Below are 19797 nucleotides of genomic sequence, written 5' to 3' on the forward strand. Positions count from 1 at the left end.
GTAACGGCGCGTCTCCTCGACCGTGAACCGCGTCACCGACGTGCCATCATTTCCTGGCCAACTGCACCTTTGACGAAGAGCTTTTGGAGATCTCGAAGAGCCGCTGCAAGCGCCTTCTCAGCCTCGCATTTCACATCAATGCCTTGTCGGACCCATTACATCACCTGCTAACCCTTCGATTCATCCTCCTCCGAACGGGCGACTGCGCATGGTTCCAGAATTGCTTCATCTTAGCCGCCGAGATGGTCAAGGGCAATGCAGCCGCCGCTGCCGCTGCCGTGGCCTCAGGGCCAGGCATCTACAGCGCCGTATATAGTGGAGTGAGTCTTGACATTTTTCTATTGGCATTCGAGTCTTTGGTTGTTATTGGGTCGAACTGCTTGCTGCTGCATCGTCTTGACGACGTATCAGGGGCATCAGACGTTCTCGATGCAGCCTGCTGCGAGGCCGACCAACCCCACCCAACCCCATTTCCGGGACATCTGCTAATTATTACTACCATCTCTAGATACCGGTATACGAATTTCAGTTTGGCGGTGATATGAAGGAACATGTCATGCGACGACGGCAAGACAATTGGATCAATGCGACACACATCTTGAAGGCCGCTGGCTTTGACAAGCCAGCTCGGACTAGGATCCTCGAACGGGACGTACAAAAGGATGTTCACGAGAAGATCCAAGGTGGCTATGGAAAATACCAAGGTTTGTTTCCCCTTGGCACAATTGCGACTCTTTCTTACACCGCTCCCAGGTACTTGGATCCCTCTCGAAAGCGGACAGGCTTTGGCCGAGCGACATAGCGTGATCGATCGGTTACGACCCATATTCGAATTCGTTCCTGGCGCAGAAAGCCCCCCTCCAGCTCCTAGGCATGCCAGCAAGCCCAAAGGGCCAAAGGCGAAACCTCCGCTGCCGAAATGGAACAGTATGTTCAGCACCGATGGCACACCAAGTGTTTCCTTCTAACAATGCTCAGATCCTCCTCCCCCACCACCGCCTCCTGTGGTACCTGAGGAGCCAGATACCTTGATGGGAGAAGATGATACCCCAGACAATCTCACTGTAGCATCAGCTTCATACATGGCCGAAGATGAGCGATTCGACCTCACCAATGTGCCGGGCACTAGCAGGAAGCGTAGAAGGGAAGACGTCTTGCAAGATCTAACCGAACAGCAACATGCGCTATACGGCGATGAACTCCTCGACTACTTTCTCCTAAGTAAGACAGAGCAACCTGCAGTAAAGCCCGAGCCACCGCCCAACTTTCAGCCAAACTGGCCTATCGATGCCGAGGATCACACTGCCCTTCACTGGGCGTCAGCTATGGGAGATGTGGACGTTGTCAAGCAGCTGAAGCGGTTCAACGCATCTCCCACTGTCAAGAACATCCGAGGCGAAACCCCCTTTATGCATTCAGTCAACTTTACCAATTGTTATGAAAAGCAAACCTTCCCGGTGGTTATGAAGGAACTTTTCGAGACGTTTGATGCTCGTGACAATATGGGCTGCACAGTGATTCATCATGCTGCCGTGATGAAGAACGGCAGAGTCTTCAACTCGTCATGTTCACGGTATTACCTAGACAACATCTTGAACAAGCTACAAGAGACGTTAGAGCCGAGTGCGTTCCAGCAGCTACTAGACATCCAGGACAACGACGGGAACACGGCATTGCACCTTGCCGCAGACCGAAACGCCAGGAAATGTATACGAGCGCTCCTTGGGCGCAACGCGTCATCGGACATTGCGAACAATAATGGCATACGGGCGGAGGATATGATTATGGATCTGAACGCCACGAAAAAGGATCGTGGGCCTCAACGCTCGTCATCACCTTTCGCCCCCGACTCACAACGGCATGCCTCTTTCCGAGACGCCCTCGTCGAGAAACCAGCTCGGAAGCCGACGACAGTGTTCCAGTCGGCAGCAGCCAACACGGTGCAGTCACGCATATCACCTCTGATCATGGAAAAGTTCCAGGACCTGGCTAAGAGCTACGAGGAGGAGTGGCACGAGAAGGATGTGGCGGAAACGGAAGCAAAGCGCATCCTCTCAAACACGCAAGCAGAGCTGACGTCGGTGCGGCAACAAATAGCAGAGGTTGAGGCGCAGCTGGAGCCCGATGACGCAGCGTCCAAGATCATGAACGAGGCCAACCTGTCAAAGCATCAGGTGCTCTCGCTCATCACACACCAGAACCGTCTGCACGTACAGCAATCGGTTGACCAGGAGCTCAACCGCATAAACGGCGACGGCGGGGTGCAGGAGGAGTCATACGAGGAGAGGCTGAGCCTGGCACGGCAGCTCAACCAGATGCTCGCTGAGCAGCGGCAGGCCGAGACTGACTATGTGGAGGCGCTCAGCATGGTGGGCACCGGCGACAAGATTGAAAAGTACAGGCGGCTACTGAAGCGGTGCCTCGACCCAAAGGACGGCGAGAGCCTGGACACCAACCTCGATAGCCTGATCGAGATGATGGAGGAAGAGCGGGACGTGCACGGGATGGACGGGATGGAGGCTGAGCCAATGGAGCTGACTGTTGGCATGTAGAGGGTATCATTGGGTCGTTGATCACGGATCTATATCTCTTTTTCTTTTCCTCTTGTCTTGTTTCATTCATCATTATACCTTGATCTTGGCGGGAGGGGCGTGGGAAAGCAAAGCATTGGTCTCCGGGTAGGGTGCGGTAGGCCAGTATTTCGTGGGTGGTAGACATTTCAAATCTCTGACTTATACGACTTGGGAAACGAATGGGTGGGTGTATCAGTAACAGTAACAGTAACAGCGCAAAGCGGGACAGACACACTGAGCGCAAGCGAAGCAAATGGTCCTTTTTTTTTTCTCACACACACACACATAAATACACATTCTTCTTTGTCCAATGTCGCACAAGAGAAAAAAAACAAAGAAGCCTACTCCGAGATTAGCCAGCCACTCAACAGTCAGCGGAACGGGCGCTGACCGTGGCCGACACGGCTCAGACGCCGGAAGAGGGGATATCCGCGTTGTCGGAACCATCCCAGAGCTGCTATTCGTACGTTGCGAGGCGCTCTGACCCCTGGTCGGGCGACTAATACAATAGTGACTGGACCTATTTGCTTGTCAGCCAGCCTCTCGCCCTTGCTACTATTCTATACTTGGGGATCCCTGATCTACATCGGCAGAGTGAGACAAGAGTGGTTTAGGGCTCGGGAGGAGAAGGTGGAATTTGAAGCGGGTGGTGGGTGACATTTGCCAAGAGCGGTAGGTTGTGCTGTTGGTGTTGGTGTTGGTGTTGTCTTGCCGCGAGACAAAGGCAAGGTGCAGTAGCCGAGTCTAAACACCTTCCCATTCATCTAGGTACCTGGGCACATGCCTACCTAAGCTTTAGGATTCAGCCCTATAGCCCCTGGAAATGTGACAACACCAACAAAAAGAGACGAGGTGTTGCAGTCAGACTGCAAAAGAGATACTCGTGCAGATGACATGCAAAAGGAATGCGTAATCTGGGAATCGAACCCAGGGCTCCCCGACGCTGCTCGAATGGCAACGGAGAATTTTACCACTAAACCAATTACGCTGTGGGATTGATATCATTTGATTGCCTTGTTGAGCCTCATGTCCGTGAGTCAGGTCCGAGGTGTGGCAGACACTATTGCCCACATCATCCCCAAACAAGTCTCAAGTCGCGCTTCTTCCACCACATCGCGTTCGAGTTGGACAACTAGGGCCAACCCAGGAGGCCAGTGGTTGACCTCCATCAGCCTCGAATGTCTTTGTCACTGTACATCGACATGGACCAAGTGACGTAGCAGGGTACGCGATCCGAACAAGGCCGACACCACAACCGGGCGTTGCGGAACCCCTGGGGAGCCCCGTCGTCTTGGCTTGTCATGAGGCTGGCTGGATGGTCGGTGCTTGCGCCGGCGCTTGACACGAGCGGTGAGATGCGATCGCGGACCGTTGGTTGGCCCCTGTGCGAGGGCAAGAATGTCATCGTCCACAATTAAAGAGGCGCACGGTTGACTCAAGCATTACGCCGAGAGACGCGTTCTATCGTGAGATTGAATGCCGGCAGGACGAACGAGTTGATTCGGCGTCAAGTGGCAAGAGGCGTCGTAGTCCTTTGCGTCAACTCGGGGTGTCAAATGCGACCGAACCAATGTCATGCCGTGCAGTTACCGCTCCGAGAAACATGCGCCTCGCTGAGAGCCTCTTGATGGAGCCTCTTGGCCCTTGTAAGTCCAAGGCAAGTCAAGTCAGGGTCTTGTCAGCAAGCCCATCATGATTCAAAACGCAAAGTGGATGGGGATGGGGTCGGCGCGAAACGCTCAAAGGGGCAATTCCGTGGCCAAGACGGAAAAGATGGACGTACAATACGAATGAGGATAATAAGAGAGCTGCTATTATATCCCGGGATGCTCGGAGGTTGGCGGTTGGACCAAGGAAAAGCAGACCAACGACGACCGTTGGACATGGAGGAGGCTTCCATTTGCGTAGCCTATGCTCCGTGTGACGCACCGGGAGAACTAGACAAGTTGCTGACGAGCGAGTGAGCGACAAGGATGCGACTGAGGGTGGTGGGGGCCGACTCGTAAGGCTGAACAAGGAGCTATTTTCGATGCGACGTGGAGGGGGAGTCGTGAGGGGCAATCAAGAATGGAGGATTAGTGCGACAAAAAGTCTTGCCGAAGAGCGGAATTAGAGTACAGTGCGGTCGTGGTCATGCCCAAGGCTGACATGGATAGGATAGGACAGAGAACCTATCGCCATGGAGAATGGGGTTCGCCTGACCTGGAGAGACGGGGTCCATTGCCTGTACTGGTATAAGCCGAGACCGGGTCATCTCCAGGGGAAGAGATTTCGAGAATCAGCAAAAGGCTGGCTGGTTGCCAAGGTCCGAACAGTATGATATGGTCTGGTCTGATGCGATGATGCGTGGGTGTCGCGGGTAAATCGAGGTTGCAGCTGCAACAAACTGCAGCCCGGTTGCATCCATTGTCAAGAATAGCGACATTGATGTCAGGGACGGACAGAATAGAAAGTGGTGTCGGCGTGTTTCTGAGCCCCTGTGAGCGAGCCTCAGAGCAGACCAGGCCAGAGCAGAACGCGCGCACCAACCGCATGCATATGCAGAGTGAGCCAGAACCAGCCCTTGTCCTTCCTTCGCGTGCTATTGCAACCTTTTGTCGTTCCTTGCTTGCTTGCTTGTCCCCTCGTGTCATCCATCTCATCTGTTGGTGATGATCCTTGCGTGCGTCGAAACGTTGAGGATTCGCCTAGTCATCCACAAGGTCCCCGATCGGGACATGTGCGACGCAAATCTGAAAATCGTTGCTCTTTGCCATGCGCATACAACGCAGTAGCCAAGGACAAGAATAAGATGGTGTCTCAAACACGCATCCCATCCCAGCTGAAAAAAAGCCAAAAGGAACCTAACCCAGCCTTCCCAACCGGGAATCCTACATGACCTTGCATCCTCGGGAGTCGTCTTTGTTTTGTGTGGGTAGTATTCGACCATGGGGGTGGTGCGTACATAGCATTTGGACCTCGTCTTGATAGAGGCTTTTTTCCCCTCGTGGGAACAGGCTGAGAAAGAGATTGCGTTGCAATGGAGGCGCAGTGTGGCAACCAACATGACAAGATTCAAAGGGCCATCGCGTCCAAGCCCAAAGGTTGGTGGAGACATTGCAAGGGACGCCAAGCCGTCCACCTTCTAGAAGGTGAGCTAGGGCCTCAGTCTGGAGGTCCGTTTTGGGGCAGGGAGAAGGCCTAGCGAGGATCCGCTCGCCGAGGCTGGACTGGCTGACTGGATACGGAGTGCTACAGCAGAGTACGGTGTGCAGCCAACGGGTCTGGGCTCTACTGTGCGTGCTGTGCCCAGGAGCAAAGAGTGCCGGTGCCGACTGCGCACCGCACTCCCTCCGTCTCCTCCCTTTCCGTCAGCTGGGCAAGGTTGCCGCCGCCGCCGATCGCCCATATATGATTCGCTACCGAGACGCTGGAGAAGCTCTGAGACGCCAGCAGGGGAAAAGCGAGACATTGGCATGTCCCTGAGGCGCGTGACTGGCTGTTGTTTGGGCGCAGCATGTCGCCTCTGCATCACATCCGCTGGCTTTCAAATGAGTTGGCATCTGGTTCGGAAAATTCGGGTGCGATATTGGTGAAGGAGGTCCAACATCAGCTTGGATGGATGTGAATCGACCTGCCGCCGAGCGGGATATCATGCCACCACCGACGCTTCATGACGCAGGGCACAACCACGGTCCCCGATTCTGGAAGGAGACGGTTGCGTAGCGAGGGTCGGGCAGGGTATGGACTGGACTGTAGGGCATGGCACACACACCATCGCTTCGACCCCGAGGTACTGTAGAGGGTGGATAGGATGGAAGATTTGTTGTCTTGTCTTTGGTTCTTCAACAAAGCAAGATCCCAATGACATCCCGTGCGATGTCAGTCTCAGTTTCCTTGCAAGCCGTGACCCCAAACAGGAATGGCGGCTCCTCTCTTTCCTTCCTCCGTGTCCAATCACGTGCCCTCAATCAGCCAGTTCAGCTGAGCCCTCCCCGATCATCCCACACTTGACGATCCCAGCATCCACGCGCAACAGCACAATTGTCCCGTTATGTGCCACGCGCCACAGCAGGCTTTGAACTAATCTGAGTTCAGTCTTGTCTTTCGGTGCGTTTTCTAGTTTTTCTCCTGCAAGCCTACCTAACAGGACCTGATCGGTCATGGCCGTGATGGAGAAGGATCTCGACGAGCCTCGAGAATCGGCTCGGCAATCGCGCTGTCATGAACTGGTCGCGGCAGGCAGATGGCATCTCCGTCACACACCTGGAGTAGGTACTATTAATCACCAAGTCGTCAATCTTTTCCCGGATTGGCCGAAATGTCAGTCGACGGCTAGATCAGAGTCGACAGACTTGGAGGAATAGACCGCCCTACCGCCCAAAGACCAAGCCTTGTAAGGTGACGCCAGGCAACCACTTGCGCTCGAAGGATTCCAGACGCATGTTCCATCCAGACTTGGTCGAAAGACAGACACAGACACAGACACGGCCAATCTATCCGCCAGGCGCAAGATAGATTGACAAGACGCCCCCAGCCCCGCTCTTGACGCTCTTGTGATGCTCTGCCCTGGGCCGGGCTGGCTGAAATGTCGATACAGTTGGCAATCCAGCCAAGGACCGTTCGCCAGACCTTTCTCTTCCTGGCCGACATTCTCCATATCACCGACTTCTTTGGCTTGACTAGGCCAGGGACGTCGGCATTGATCAAGTCTAGTGATACATGGTTATTTCTGCTCGCATGGTTGCACCCAGGCGCCTCATGCAGGGACATTTCATGTTCAAGGGCCGCCATGGCAGCACTGGCAGCACTGGCAACACACCGCTCTGCTAGGCCAAGCTACTTGATCCTGCAAAGGTTTGATACAAAGTTTATTGACACATTCAAACAACCATTTCGGGCGATCCCGTCCCCGGCAGTCGGATACGCACGAGTTCGGGGAGTGAGGCCAAAGTCCCGTTGCAGCTCGCCAGAAAGGGTTCGATACTTGCAGCAAGACTCGCACTCTGCAGAGGCTCAGAGGCTTGCCCGAATCCCATGCCATGCCACGGACCCCTGCTGTCTTGTCCTGCTTGTCTCCCCCCAAAATGGCCACAGGGCTCGTCTCTGCCCCATCCCTCCGTGGCGCTGTGGCCAATGGCGTCCCCGGGACGGTCCCTGTCGATGAACAAGCTCGCGACAGGGGTCTGTCTCTGGACCATGGCGTCGTTAGAGTAGGGCTCACCTCAGCTGAAATCCTCACTTTAGCTGCTCCTCTGGCGTCACTCCCTCGCCAAACTGACCAGAATCGGGCCTGGTCAGGGAACTATTCTGCACAACTGATGGGTCACCGGGGCTCGAAGCAGATTGCAGTGCGATCGTGGGGCATCTTGGCCAGGGACGCCCGGCTAGTCCTCGAGCGTTTTGCCTGACCTGCCGACTTGGCCAGACAACTTTCTGTGTCTCTGACGCCTTCCTGTCGACGTCTCGGGCTGAAAACAGGGATCCCGATCTTTTGCAGCAAACGACTTTTTGGAGACGGCACCCTCCAATCGACTCGGGTGCTTCTTGGCCCGGGGCGAACAGTTTCGGGCCCTTTCCTTCCACCACGACCATCCCACACCATCAACCGAGGCGCACTGGCTTCTATTCGACGACCTGACTTCGTGGTTGCGTTGCTTGCCAGCTGGACTGGAGGGGAGACGGATGAAGATGGTGGTTGGGACGTTTGCGCGCATGTTGGCGGTTTACCGAGTTGGGCTTGTCCAACTTGATTGCTTGAGACAGTCCAGTCCAGCTTGCAATGTCCTTGCAATCTCACCCCCTTGGATTGCGACCTGACCCCCCGTGTCTTGTCTCGTCACGTTTCGTCTGACAATCCCAGTTAATTACTGTATCTCGGCAGGTTTTGCCTTGCCTTATTTCGAGGACCGTCTATGGAATCACTCAGAGTTTGCTGGGGTCAGCGGCGACTGTTTGCTACAACTGAGGGTGAGCGACTTTGACTCTCTCATCCTGGTAGAGTCGTACACCTTGTGCCACTATTGAACCCTGGCATCCCGTCTTGAAATCCACAACTCTCCACTCGGCCAAAGCCACCCCTAAAAGCCAAACGTCCTGGAGTGTCGTACCCAGGTCCGGAGCCGAAGCCACAGCTCGCCTCCATTGGTGGCAGCGTCGAAAGAGGCTGTCTGAGGCATGCCCTTTTTCGCCCTCGCGAACAGTCCTTGCTCAACTGTCCTGGCCTGGACTCAGCAAGCGTCGGGGTGTGCAGGACAGCCATGGGGGTGTAGTGCTATCGTGCCGTACGCCTGCGAACTTTCGCCCCGGATGACATCGAGCGAGCAAGCGAGCGATGCGTCTGGCTTGGCTCGATACGCACATGTCGTGCTTTGGTTGCAATGTCCGCTTCTACCAGTTCGTTGTATAATAGCCATATAAGATCCGTGTCCCCAACCCATGCCTACTGGTCAAGTATCGATCGAATCTTGCTTCCAGCTCGATTACTCTAACGCGCACTCGCATTCGTCGACTCATCTGCATGCCGACTACCAAAACTCATCAGCCTCATCTTATTTCGCCACGACTCAGGCACCACGCACTTGAACTCGATCCAAGAGACGGCTTGTCGCACCGCTTGGCAGCGTATCCATATCGCTGTAACCCCGTCTGACGAATCTGAATCTGGCTCTGATGTAAGTCGGACGTTGCCGGCTCCAGAGATTACCAAACCGAGTCTTCAGAGAAGTCATCCGCCATTCAATCTATCTGATACAAGCCACGGCCGACCAAGCACTCTCAAGACGCGCCGAGCTTACTCAGTCGCCCCCCCATCTGTCAAGTTTACAGCACACAAGTCTGGAGAAGAGCCCTGGATCGACGCCATCCGAGCTGGCCGACAACCCTGTTCAGCCCAGCGCCAGCGCCAGCCTTCTTGACCTTCTTGGCTCCGCCCTACCATACGAGGATCTTGTCGCAACGGGCAGGCATCCCCCCAGAAGTACCGTCTGACCGCAGAAAGTAGAGTGACTTTCGTCCTGGGAGTGGCCCCGCTGACTGGCGCCAAATTGAGTTTCCTCGAATACATCAACCACTAATAACCATGCCTGTAACAAGTCGAGGCGTGGTGCAACTTACACCCGACACCACCTTGGCGACGTCAACTCGCAACTACTTGAACAACCTGCCTCCCTCGTTGGCGACTCTTCAGACCGGGCTCGCCCTCTTTGCAGTTGTTGTTATTGCTCGGTTCTGCGTCGTCAGGCTGTACCTATGGTTGCGACAAGTGCGCGGTGCTGAGCGGCATACCAGTATTCTCCCAACTACCAGATCGCATATTCTATCAGCACCGCATCATCAACTGCTGCCGTCGCGGCCCATCTGGACAATGGACGAGAAGGACATTACGCCGCCCACCACTCAGGAGGACCTCATCCCTGGCGAGGGTCTAGGGGAAGACAAGTCGACCAGAGGCAAGAAACTAGTCATCAACCCCAACTGGCAGAGCAGCGCGTTGCCAATGCAGGTCATGTCGCGTCCACCTCCTGCGCCGCCTCTGACGCCGCCCGAGTTGAGCACCGCCGTCTTCACGTTTGACGACCGGCCGCGACCGGGGGAGGATAGCTTCATCCACCAGCCGAATCCGGATTACATGTCGTCGACCACCAGCGCCATCCTGCCTCCTCGCTCAGCATCTCCTTCCATCGCCCGCCGGCGCTCGTACAACAAGACGCTGCCCATCGGTGTTCCCGTTCCCGCGTCTCTTGTCCAAGGCACTTCGGATGCTGCCGATCTTACTTTTTCACCCAGTTCCTACCCACCCACGAGTCCGTTGCTGCCCCCAGCCCCACCAAACGCAGGGGCCAAGGGGATCGACGTGCAGGGCGAGATTATCGGCGTTCTGGATGCCGAGGGCGCTGGTTGGACGAGACATACGCGTGTCTATGGCGGCGGTGTTTGTCTCGCCTGTGCGGCCTCCGGCGGCAACCACGGCGGCGGATTCTACGGAGCAACGGTGCGACCTGAGGAGATGCGGTGATGGGTAAAAGATGCAGCTGGTAATTTCATCATGGCTGGGTTAGGCTGGCTGGCTTTGGGGGATCCCAGGCGTAACGACCATTTACGACTTTTCATGTTAGAGTGGACGCATTACAAAGGGTGCAACTTGCGGCAAGGGTTTTACTCGTCTTGGTTACCACAACGGCGTGTGACATACTGAGGCAGCATTGTTTTTCTCTTTTTTTTTTCTTTTCTTTTCCTTTTCTGTCCTTGTTTTGGTTTCTTGGGGGCACCGTCAAAGTACATAATACCCTTTTTAAAGGTTACTCTGTGAGCTTTTAGGCCACACCGGGAGGGTTGAAGTTGTATTTCACAGTGTTACATATGTCAGGGTTCATACTCTGACTCATGATGATATGATGATATTTGTTTCTTGTTCATACGAGGTATACCCATGTGGTTTTGTGTCTAGATGTAACAAGAGGTCTCTACCATAATACCCACATATGAAAGTCCAACTCAGCACTCTCGAATCTCATTCTATCCTCGGTCTCTTTGTTTATCTTTGGTATTTGGCCGGTCCAGATGCTCCGAACCAATACCTTTCAAGTCACAGAGCCTCGTCAGTTCCCACTTTATCCCCCCCAGGCTCCCATGAGGCTCTCGTCAGCCTTACAGACAAGCAAAACAGCAGCCTCCCCCTTGCAAGTGCTTATTCCGTAGGACTTGTTGTCGAGAAACACGCCAGATCAAGAAAAAGAGTCGATTTCTCGCTAAGCAAAAGGAGAAACCAGTCAGATTTACCCGCAATATCTGTCAGACGATGTGTATCGACGAGGCCCCCCCCCTCCCCTGGCGCGCGTCATGCTTTCTCTCTCCCTTTTGCAAGACAAGATTTGTCCACTTTGAGCCCAACATGTCCGAGCGAAAGTCTGACATGCCGCATGATCGACGAAACGACGATATGACATCTTGCTATGCTCGATTTCGTTTCCCCCGCAGGTCGGCCGCCCCCCTTTTTTTACGCGGTACAGTGACATGGTGTCTCGCAACTACTTCCTCGGCGTGGGCCATGGAAGGATTTAGAGGTATTACGTGAGACGACGGGGCAGGGATTTTGAAAGTGTGGTGAGGCGGGTGATCACGGGTTGCTGTTTGGAATTGGTTGGGGGGGGGAGAGGAGAGTGTCATGTTGGGCTGTGTGTGCATGTAGGGCTGTGGGATTCACGAGTACGACGACGGCCACCTGATGATGAGCATGATCTAGTGTAGGGCTGAGCGGGGAGCATACGTTTGATTTATCCTAAAGAGTAACCATCACACGGTTGGTTGAAGGGGGTGTGTGTGTATGTTTTCCTTGCGAGCACACTTCTGCATGTTCAACGGTCAGCCCCCTCCCCTCCAAACATCTGTGGAGAAAAAGATCCCAAGATGCGCGTGATGTTCAAGGTCCAGGGATCTTCCAGTCTTTTCTTCAATCGAGAAGGTGTGAGACGCGTGCAGAGTGTCTCCGAGTGGACATTTGTGATGTGATCTGATCTAGAGGTTTTAGGGACTTTTGTCACTGAGGCTTCTGAGGGGGAGATTGTTTGTTTCCGAAACGGTTACTTCTATGACGTTTACGTTAGAGGATAACTGTCCGTAGGGGGGCATATGATGCGAAGGGTGGTGTTGTTTGAGATACTGATCTGGCATTGCATATACATGTTCTAGCTTGCATTAGAAGGTTGGTGTCTGCATAGACGTGTCTAATATGACTTTGTTAATGTGAACATAGTCTTTGGGACTGGGGTTGTTTCTATAATTTCGGAGGTAAGTGACCGTCAGCTCCGAGCATCTGGTATTACCTCGCCTCAGGGGAAGCAGAAAGACTCTACAACTACGCACAGGAGGGATTCTCTTATGGCTCCCTATTATCTGGGTGAATTTTATGGGTGTTTTCTCTCTCTTTAAGATGTTAGAGTCCACGTTAGAGCTCACACATCCGTTGTGCTTCTTGGCTAGGGGAGTGGTGTCAGATCCGCCAAGTCGGAGCGGCATCACAGGCTTGACTCAGCATATACTAAACTACTCATATCGCAACATGTCTCATAAATTGGTACTTTGGAGCGTCTTCATTGACTTTGGTACAATCCTGAAGGGAAGAAATGTACTGAGGAGGTTGTCCAGTGCAGTGACCGGGCTCATGCCCGACTATGCCACTCTTTCCGACATGCGCTCTCACAGAGACTTGGGTCTCGCTTTGAATCCTTGCTATTCGAAACCTCTCAAACTACTTAATTGGCATGGTAGATGTGCTCAACTAAGCATGTCATGGCACCGATTCCTTCTTGGTGAGACGCGCCGCAGATCCGGAGAGGCATTCCTAGAAGGGCGAACAGGATCAACTTGGTTCTTCAGCCGTCAAGTCTAGATACAAGTCTCTCTCATGGAGATACAACTTTCCCCGAGCTGAACTAAAGGCGGTGGCAGTGCAGTTGCTTACCTCCGTCTGGGCATCTCTACGCTATCACATGCGGCCGAGCTAGCCCCTGAGAGCTCCCGGGGCTGAAGAATCCATGTCTCTAGGATTCCTTTTCAACCCTCCCATGCTTATTCTGGTGATTTCAATTCGCTGGTGACGATTGCTAAGTTGTGCGTTTGGACTAGACGTCTAAGTAGGTAGGCCGTGCAGCCCAGGCACGACCAGGCCATGTCCGAAACTCTCGGCAGCTAGGGACATCTACACACCTGAACTCATGAGGACTAGTTTAAGAGATGACGCTATTGTTCTAGCCGACCCAGTCTTTTTCACTGCCCTGTAGTGAGTCCCGGGGGTTGAAAGGAGCCCAATGGGGGACCCAGAGCGGCCCTGGGTTGATAGCACAGCGACAACACCACGAGAGCTTCGTACGCAGGCTTCGACACACATAACAACAGATTCTCGGGCTCTCTATTTAAAATCGGCTCTTATCTCGTTTGTTAAGAGCAGTATCAAATTCCTGTACGCCTTATGTCCTCTTGACTTGGCGCACTGCGTTGCTATCTCCCATGTCTTCATCGTCAGTATAGGAAACGTCACCGGGTAATTATATCGACATGTCTCTTCTGTGTTCAGCAAGTACTACTACTTGCCACTGAAATCTCACAGAACTAAAGAGAACTCTGAGGATAGGTTTGTTCGCCTCCACGTATTGATCAGCTGAGCTAAGTTATAGGCGACTCTCTAACATGGTGACTCACTCACATCATCTTTCAGCCTTAACACGAGATTCAACAAAAAGTGCCGGAGTCTCCGATTTTGAATCAGCAAGGCTCACGGGGAAGAATAATCCGTCGTATAATCTCGGCTCATGCCGTCCAGTCCCCGGTCGTGCGTGCGCAAGTAGTTCGGACACGCCGAGGAATGGATATCACACGACAACGGCACGAGCGTTACCAAAGGCCCATGGCCCTTAGTTTCAGATTTTGAATAAATCTAGGGTTTACAGCACTTTCACGTTTGGGGTCATACCTAACCCGGCTGTTGGAATCACCGGCTGCTTGAGCCTCAACCGAGGCAAATGGTCTAGATCATGACTCGGCTCATTCCAGAGAAGACCCGACAACCTGGTCCAGATTTGAAGTTGTCCTTTATTATGAGACTAGAGACGGCAATGGTCTTTGCTTACTTTGTTCTATCTATGTTGGGATTGCTGGGTTGAGGCTGCGAGTGACTGGCTTCGAGAAGTGGAAGATGAAGACAGAGTTTCTCTAGCAGTGTCCCTGATTTCCCACGTCTTACAAGCTTACACGTGGAATCAGCGTGGCCAACGCCAAGGAAGCCATGAAGCTTATATATAGCCTTCAAACTTATTAGCTTATCTATAATTAAAGTCAAAGTTGAGTGCTTATTCATGTCCACGAGGCAATTCGTCAAAGTGGTGTAGGGTAAGCTGAGTCGAGCTGATTGCCAGCAGAACACAAGCAGAATATCTTCGGACACTGCCGACAACAACTTCAACAAGCAAAGCTGAAGTTGGTTCTCGACTGAACTGCAGCCACCAGTCTCGACTAGATTACGATGTTGGTCATTACACAGATGGCGAATCGATAGCTCAGACGCTATGATGCTGCAGACTCGGGCATAACCGCTCGCACTCGCTGCAAGAGGATGAGACATTCGTGGATCCCATGCCGGTCACGAGGGACAAGACGCCGCTCTAGACCAGACCGGCAAGGCAAACTGGGCTGGGTTAGCTAGGCAGTTCACAAAAGCAAAAGCTGTAAAGTCTCGACGGAGCCGCGACCGCGATTGGATCCCCGCTCGACAATGATAAGCGCCGGGACTTGCAGCGGACCTTCGCGCCCGGGGATGGCTTCCCGTTACCAAAGGAAGGGATATGGTGTTGCACCCGCCGGGGGGGGGGATAAACTTTGTGTGTTGCAGTTGCAGTTGCAGTCTGCTTAACCGTGGCCAGTCGTCTTTGGAGATGCCCACAGCTACGCCGCTGAGGCACGCGCGTGAAGGGCGGCTCGGCTGATGCTGCAACTGCTCGATAGACGCGTTGCGGTGTAACGGCGCAGGCGGTAGAGGACGACATCAAGAGGGGTCCGAGAGCACGAGCTTGGGGTTTCATAGTATGCAATGCTAGGCTGTACTTCCCAACGTCGAGCTCACTGCCTCTTGATGCATCACGATAGGTTGTGAGTTGGTTGTGCACATGCACAACCACCTGATGCCCCCCAAACTTAGACGCCGAGTACCACGTACCGAGCGACTCGTTGCATTTGTCAACGCAAGACAACATAACAAGGCAGGCCCGAGACTCGGAGGACGGAGGATTGCTGAAAAAAGACGGCTTAACTGAGCACGTATACGATGGCCCCAAGCCACACGCAGGCTAAACTCGCATTCCCCATGCCCATGCCTTGCCGGCGTCAGCGAAATTTACACTCTTGGGCGCTTGCGTATCGTATTAGCCAGGGGAAATGAGGGGGAGGGACTGAGACGCGTCTCTTGCTGGAGATTTGAACTAGGCGGACAGAGACATGGTTGCGGGTATCTGGCTTAGCCTAGTTGTCGGGCCTCTTTTCTATCATGTCTCTGAATCTTAGACATCTGGAGACACGTCAAGACTGAGGCTATCTCGGCGAGCTCGTGTTATCCTCATTTTGATCAACTGCTAGAGGAAACCCAAATCGAACGACGGCAACTCTCAGGGTTACAACGTCCCCCTCTCAGCGCACACAAACTCAGAGTTTCTCTTGCGTACCTGCGTCTGATGCAGACTAGCACTCGCTTGCTGATTTCTTCCGTGGCTAGCGTTTCGTTTCACGCGCTCCAGAGACAGGCCTGACAGGGTCCAAGGTCCATCACAGGGCTCATTCCAAAGTTGCGCCACGTCCAAATAGTGTCGCTCGGCTGCGGATACAGCTCCAAGGAAGCAGAGCTATTGAAATGCTGAGAATCGCGGTCCCAGCTGAACATGCGCAATTAAATTAATATACTGCCCATCAGACAATATATCGATCGAAACCTGGAGAAGCAGTTATTGCGAAACGCTCCAAGAACCCCGTGAGCCCTGGACGGTTCGTCTAAAGGGCGCGTCCCCTTCTACGGCACGTGTGACGGGTACCAGACTGGGCCTCCAGGGGATCCAAAAGGGAAATGGACCAGGAGGTCCGCGGTCGTGAAACATGTCGCCGGCATGGGGAAAATACGAAAGGAAGGGGGCCCTGGGCAATCAACGACGAGGCTGCTGACAAGGGCACAGGGGTCATCTCGAAAGCTGCTCAACATGATGCCGAGCTGGGAAGTCGAGAGCCGAAAGAAGGGGCCAGGTCAGTCTCCGTCTACTCAAGACGGGATGGTCCGCTCCCCGAGATTCAGGTTGACAAAGGTGGACTGTTCCTTGGGCCGTGATGGATGGATGGATGGATGGATGGATGGCAACCTGGGGTTTGTAGTGGTGGTGATTGTGGTGGCCACGGTAAGGGACGAGCTGACGATGCTACCCATATTAGAAAGCCGTCCCTGATCGAATTCGAGTCGCCATATCGCCGTCACTGTCCGTCAGTCAGTTCCTGCTCTGTTTCGTCCGATGAGCCCCGGCTCTCTTGCAAGGGAAGAAAAAGCAACCATGACATGCTTTGCATGGCGGAGCCGCCACAGTGACCAGGACCGATTTCGATAGGCAAGATACCGGGGCCCAGCGTTTCTTTGTTCCTCGCCTGGGACGGTAGGATGGATCGTTGATAATGAAAGCGAGCGTCATCCTTGGCCTTTTGCTGTGCTGACGAGTCTGTGCTGCTGTCCCGGACTCGGTTCATTCCTTAGTGAGCTGGTAATATCTGCCAATCCCTGGTATCGGCTTCTCTCGCCGATGTCTTGCTTTGTTTCGTTTCCTCATCAAGGCCTCTCGACGCACAGAAGCGGCCGCGGCCTTTGACGCATCCACATGTCAACGTACACCTTATCAGCACCACGGAATCTCCTGTCCCTCGCAGCAGCAGCAACTAAGAGCTCCAAGCAAAGGGAACTTGCATTGAACGACTGTCCAAGACGAGACAAAAACGGACGCCGATCACGCCGTTGCAGAGTGCTGCAAGGATCCATCCATCCATCACATCCCCTGGATGGCCTCGTCTGATTGGCGGCATCTAACGCCAAAACGCATCACCCCTAGCCCCTAACCGTCGGCCCCAGCCCCTCCTGGCCGCCCCTGCGCGCCCTGGGGGGCTGCCTCACGTCCGCCGCAGCGGCCGCAAGCGTCCCTGATTGGGGACGTGGGCATCTCGACGACCCCTGTCGTGCTGCGAGTCGTCCAACTGCGATTGAGCGCCAGGAGGTGTCTTGTTTAGCGGGCGGCTGTGGGGAGTTGCAGTGCATCGACAGAGAAGAGCTTCTCTGTGCCAGGTGGCCATCTCCACCCAGAGAGGTCGTCTCTGCTCTCTAACTGGGCTGTCACGCGCTATTTGGAGCCCGAAGCTACTGCGCGGCCAGGTAGCGGTTTCTCGACGGGTGCTTGACCAAGACACGATTGGTTGGACGAGGGTGAGATTTTTTCTTTTCGCCTCCAACGTTTGTTTTCTGCAGCTCACTTGACGAAAGCGAGCAACGGGAAGGAATAAAGGACGTGCTTGTTTGGATTCGCCTCGTTAATTTGTTTCCTCATCGCTCGAGCGAGCACAAGCAATTTCTGATGGGGGTTCAAGACGTCATTAATTAATCATGAAAGAGGTGAGTCAGGCTTTCGGCACAAGGGTTCACGCAACCGAGCAGTTGAAAGATATTCCCCGGCCCTGTCACTCTCGTCAGCACAGAATAAATTGAGGTGGGCAGGCAGGGCAAGAAGCTGTGGGTGATCGATCTCGTACTGTGTTCAGACACTGTAAATAGCCCACTGCATACCCCCTGGCCCGTTTTTAGCATCTCGTAGCGCGTTGGCCACAATGTGAGCGTGCCGTAGCCCGTCGCTTTCATTCCATCCGTCCTGGGCGATTTTTATTTTATTTTGGGAGGAGGAGGGGGCCAATGCCTGGGATTGGGACGACGAGCCCAAGGGGCTGGCACACGCGCTCGGTGGCTCCAGGAACAGTGTGTGATGCACCGTGCTGCTTCTGTCCATTCACAGCCCTCCAAGCTGCTTCTGGTTGGTCCAGTCGCTAGGATTCCTCCAGTGTGTGCTGGCACTGGCAGCGTGGTTGCAGGCATGAAGGAGGTCCAACATCGCGCCTTCCCTTCACTTCCCTTGTCCCCTCTCCCACCTCCCACCCCATCCACCCGTTCGTTCCTTCCTTTCCCCAGCACATCCGCCCGCCAAGCCCAAAGGGCTTTCGCTCCTCAACTCGCCGCCCACTCACTGCCTGCACCTCCTGCGTTTCGCACTTTCCACTTCCTCTTTCTTCCCTTCCTTCCTTCCTCTCGTCTCGACTTCCTTCTTGCTCCACCACTTCCACTTCCTTTTTCCTCCCCTCTCCCCTTCGCCTCGCCTACTATTTTTTGCGCCCTTCCTTCATTCTCCCCTCTCCTCTTCCTCTCTTTTCTCTCGATCTCTCTCTCTTTCCCGCGTCGCCTCGTTTGCAACGTCCCTCGGCCTTGTCGCGTTCGCATCTGCGAGTCGGTTCGTCCCACCCACGCTGCGCTCCGTTGCCCGCTTTCGCACTTGACTTGCAAACCAACAAAATCCCACGACAACGGAAAAGAAAATAAAAAAAAAACAACAACAAAGAAGATCAGATCTACTTCGAGGTCCTGGAAGGCGCAATCAGCTGGCGATACCTGCCAAAGTTTTTAATCTCTGTATTATTCTTTCGTCGATTCTTTTGCTTCATCGCCTATTCCCACAAATCCGTACGCCCACGCTTAATCTCAACCCGCATCGAAAAAGGAACCACGATCCCCGAAACAGACTTTGACCACCAGGCAATTAAACTCAACAATCACAAAAAACAAAGAGGAGGGGTCATACAAGAAGGCAAAGCCCGGACTTTTCACAACTGGAACGACATCGTTAGGAGGACGCTGTCTTGTCTTGGAGAGACAATACCAGCTGGTGCTCGCGTATTCTAGTCGTGTGTCAATCACCCGACTCGTCCGCTTTGAGCGTGAATCTCTTGGTCCATCGCCAAAATCCTCAATCCATTCGCCATCGACTCTTTTGGAATCGTGGCAGTCCCCTCATCACCTGACCTCGACCCTGTTCACGCCTCTTTAGGGAGCAGCATCCTCTGGAATCCTGCTTCCTTTTGACCGTCCTCGCAAACCTCGTCCCGGTCGCCACTCGACATTTCGATCGCTGCCTGCTCCGGACCGGCCTTTCGCCTCTCCAGTCTCACAGGTTCCGCCTTCGGACCCTTTTGCTCCTTCGACATCATCTGTCGAACCGATCTCCTCCCGCCGACCGCGTTTCCGCGTCGCCCTTTCATTCACCAGCTTTTTTCCTGTTGCAATTACTCTCGGTTCTAATTCTCGACGAGCTCACAGCTTGTCATCCGACTCTCTCTCGACCTTTTCTCGTGTCTCAAGTACCCGTGTGCTTTCTTGGATTTGCGGTTTTTTGGCCTCACGTACGATATCTCCCACATACGTTTCGCGTCCACTAGCCGAGGTCCAACAACACCTGTCGATTCGACCGGTACTCAACGCATAATTACTCTGCTGGATTTCAGCAAGATTACCTTCTAATCTGTGTGACTGCTTTCTTTGCGAGAGACAGCCACCTCACATTCATTCTTTTTCCTTCCCTCAAATCTCACACAAGCGCGAATCCAGCTTTGAGCTATGGACGCAGGCGGTCTCGCTCAA

General features: G+C 53.8%; 3 protein-coding genes across 3 annotated transcripts; 2 read left to right on the forward strand and 1 right to left on the reverse strand.

Moving 5' to 3' along the window:
* Positions 1-242: 242 nt before the first annotated feature.
* NECHADRAFT_96711 (uncharacterized protein) lies at positions 243-2552 on the forward strand (the record flags this gene model as incomplete). Its single annotated transcript, XM_003039799.1, has 4 exons — positions 243-320; positions 509-704; positions 754-927; positions 979-2552. 4 exons carry the CDS (start codon positions 243-245, stop codon positions 2550-2552), a joined length of 2022 nt encoding a protein of 673 aa, XP_003039845.1.
* Positions 2553-7435: 4883 nt separating this feature from the next.
* Positions 7436-8269, reverse strand: NECHADRAFT_85695 (uncharacterized protein; the record flags this gene model as incomplete). The annotated part of the gene is made up of 2 exons (XM_003040004.1): positions 7436-7709; positions 7965-8269. 2 exons carry the CDS (start codon positions 8267-8269, stop codon positions 7436-7438), a joined length of 579 nt encoding a protein of 192 aa, XP_003040050.1.
* Positions 8270-9633: 1364 nt separating this feature from the next.
* Positions 9634-10967, forward strand: NECHADRAFT_63970 (uncharacterized protein; the record flags this gene model as incomplete). Its single annotated transcript, XM_003039800.1, has 1 exon — positions 9634-10967. One exon carries the CDS (start codon positions 9634-9636, stop codon positions 10567-10569), a length of 936 nt encoding a protein of 311 aa, XP_003039846.1. The 3' UTR covers positions 10570-10967.
* Positions 10968-19797: the final 8830 nt, after the last annotated feature.

Source organism: Fusarium vanettenii (assembly GCF_000151355.1).
Source record: "Fusarium vanettenii 77-13-4 chromosome 10 genomic scaffold NECHAsca_82_chr10_2_0, whole genome shotgun sequence".
NCBI lineage: Eukaryota > Fungi > Ascomycota > Sordariomycetes > Hypocreales > Nectriaceae > Fusarium > Fusarium vanettenii.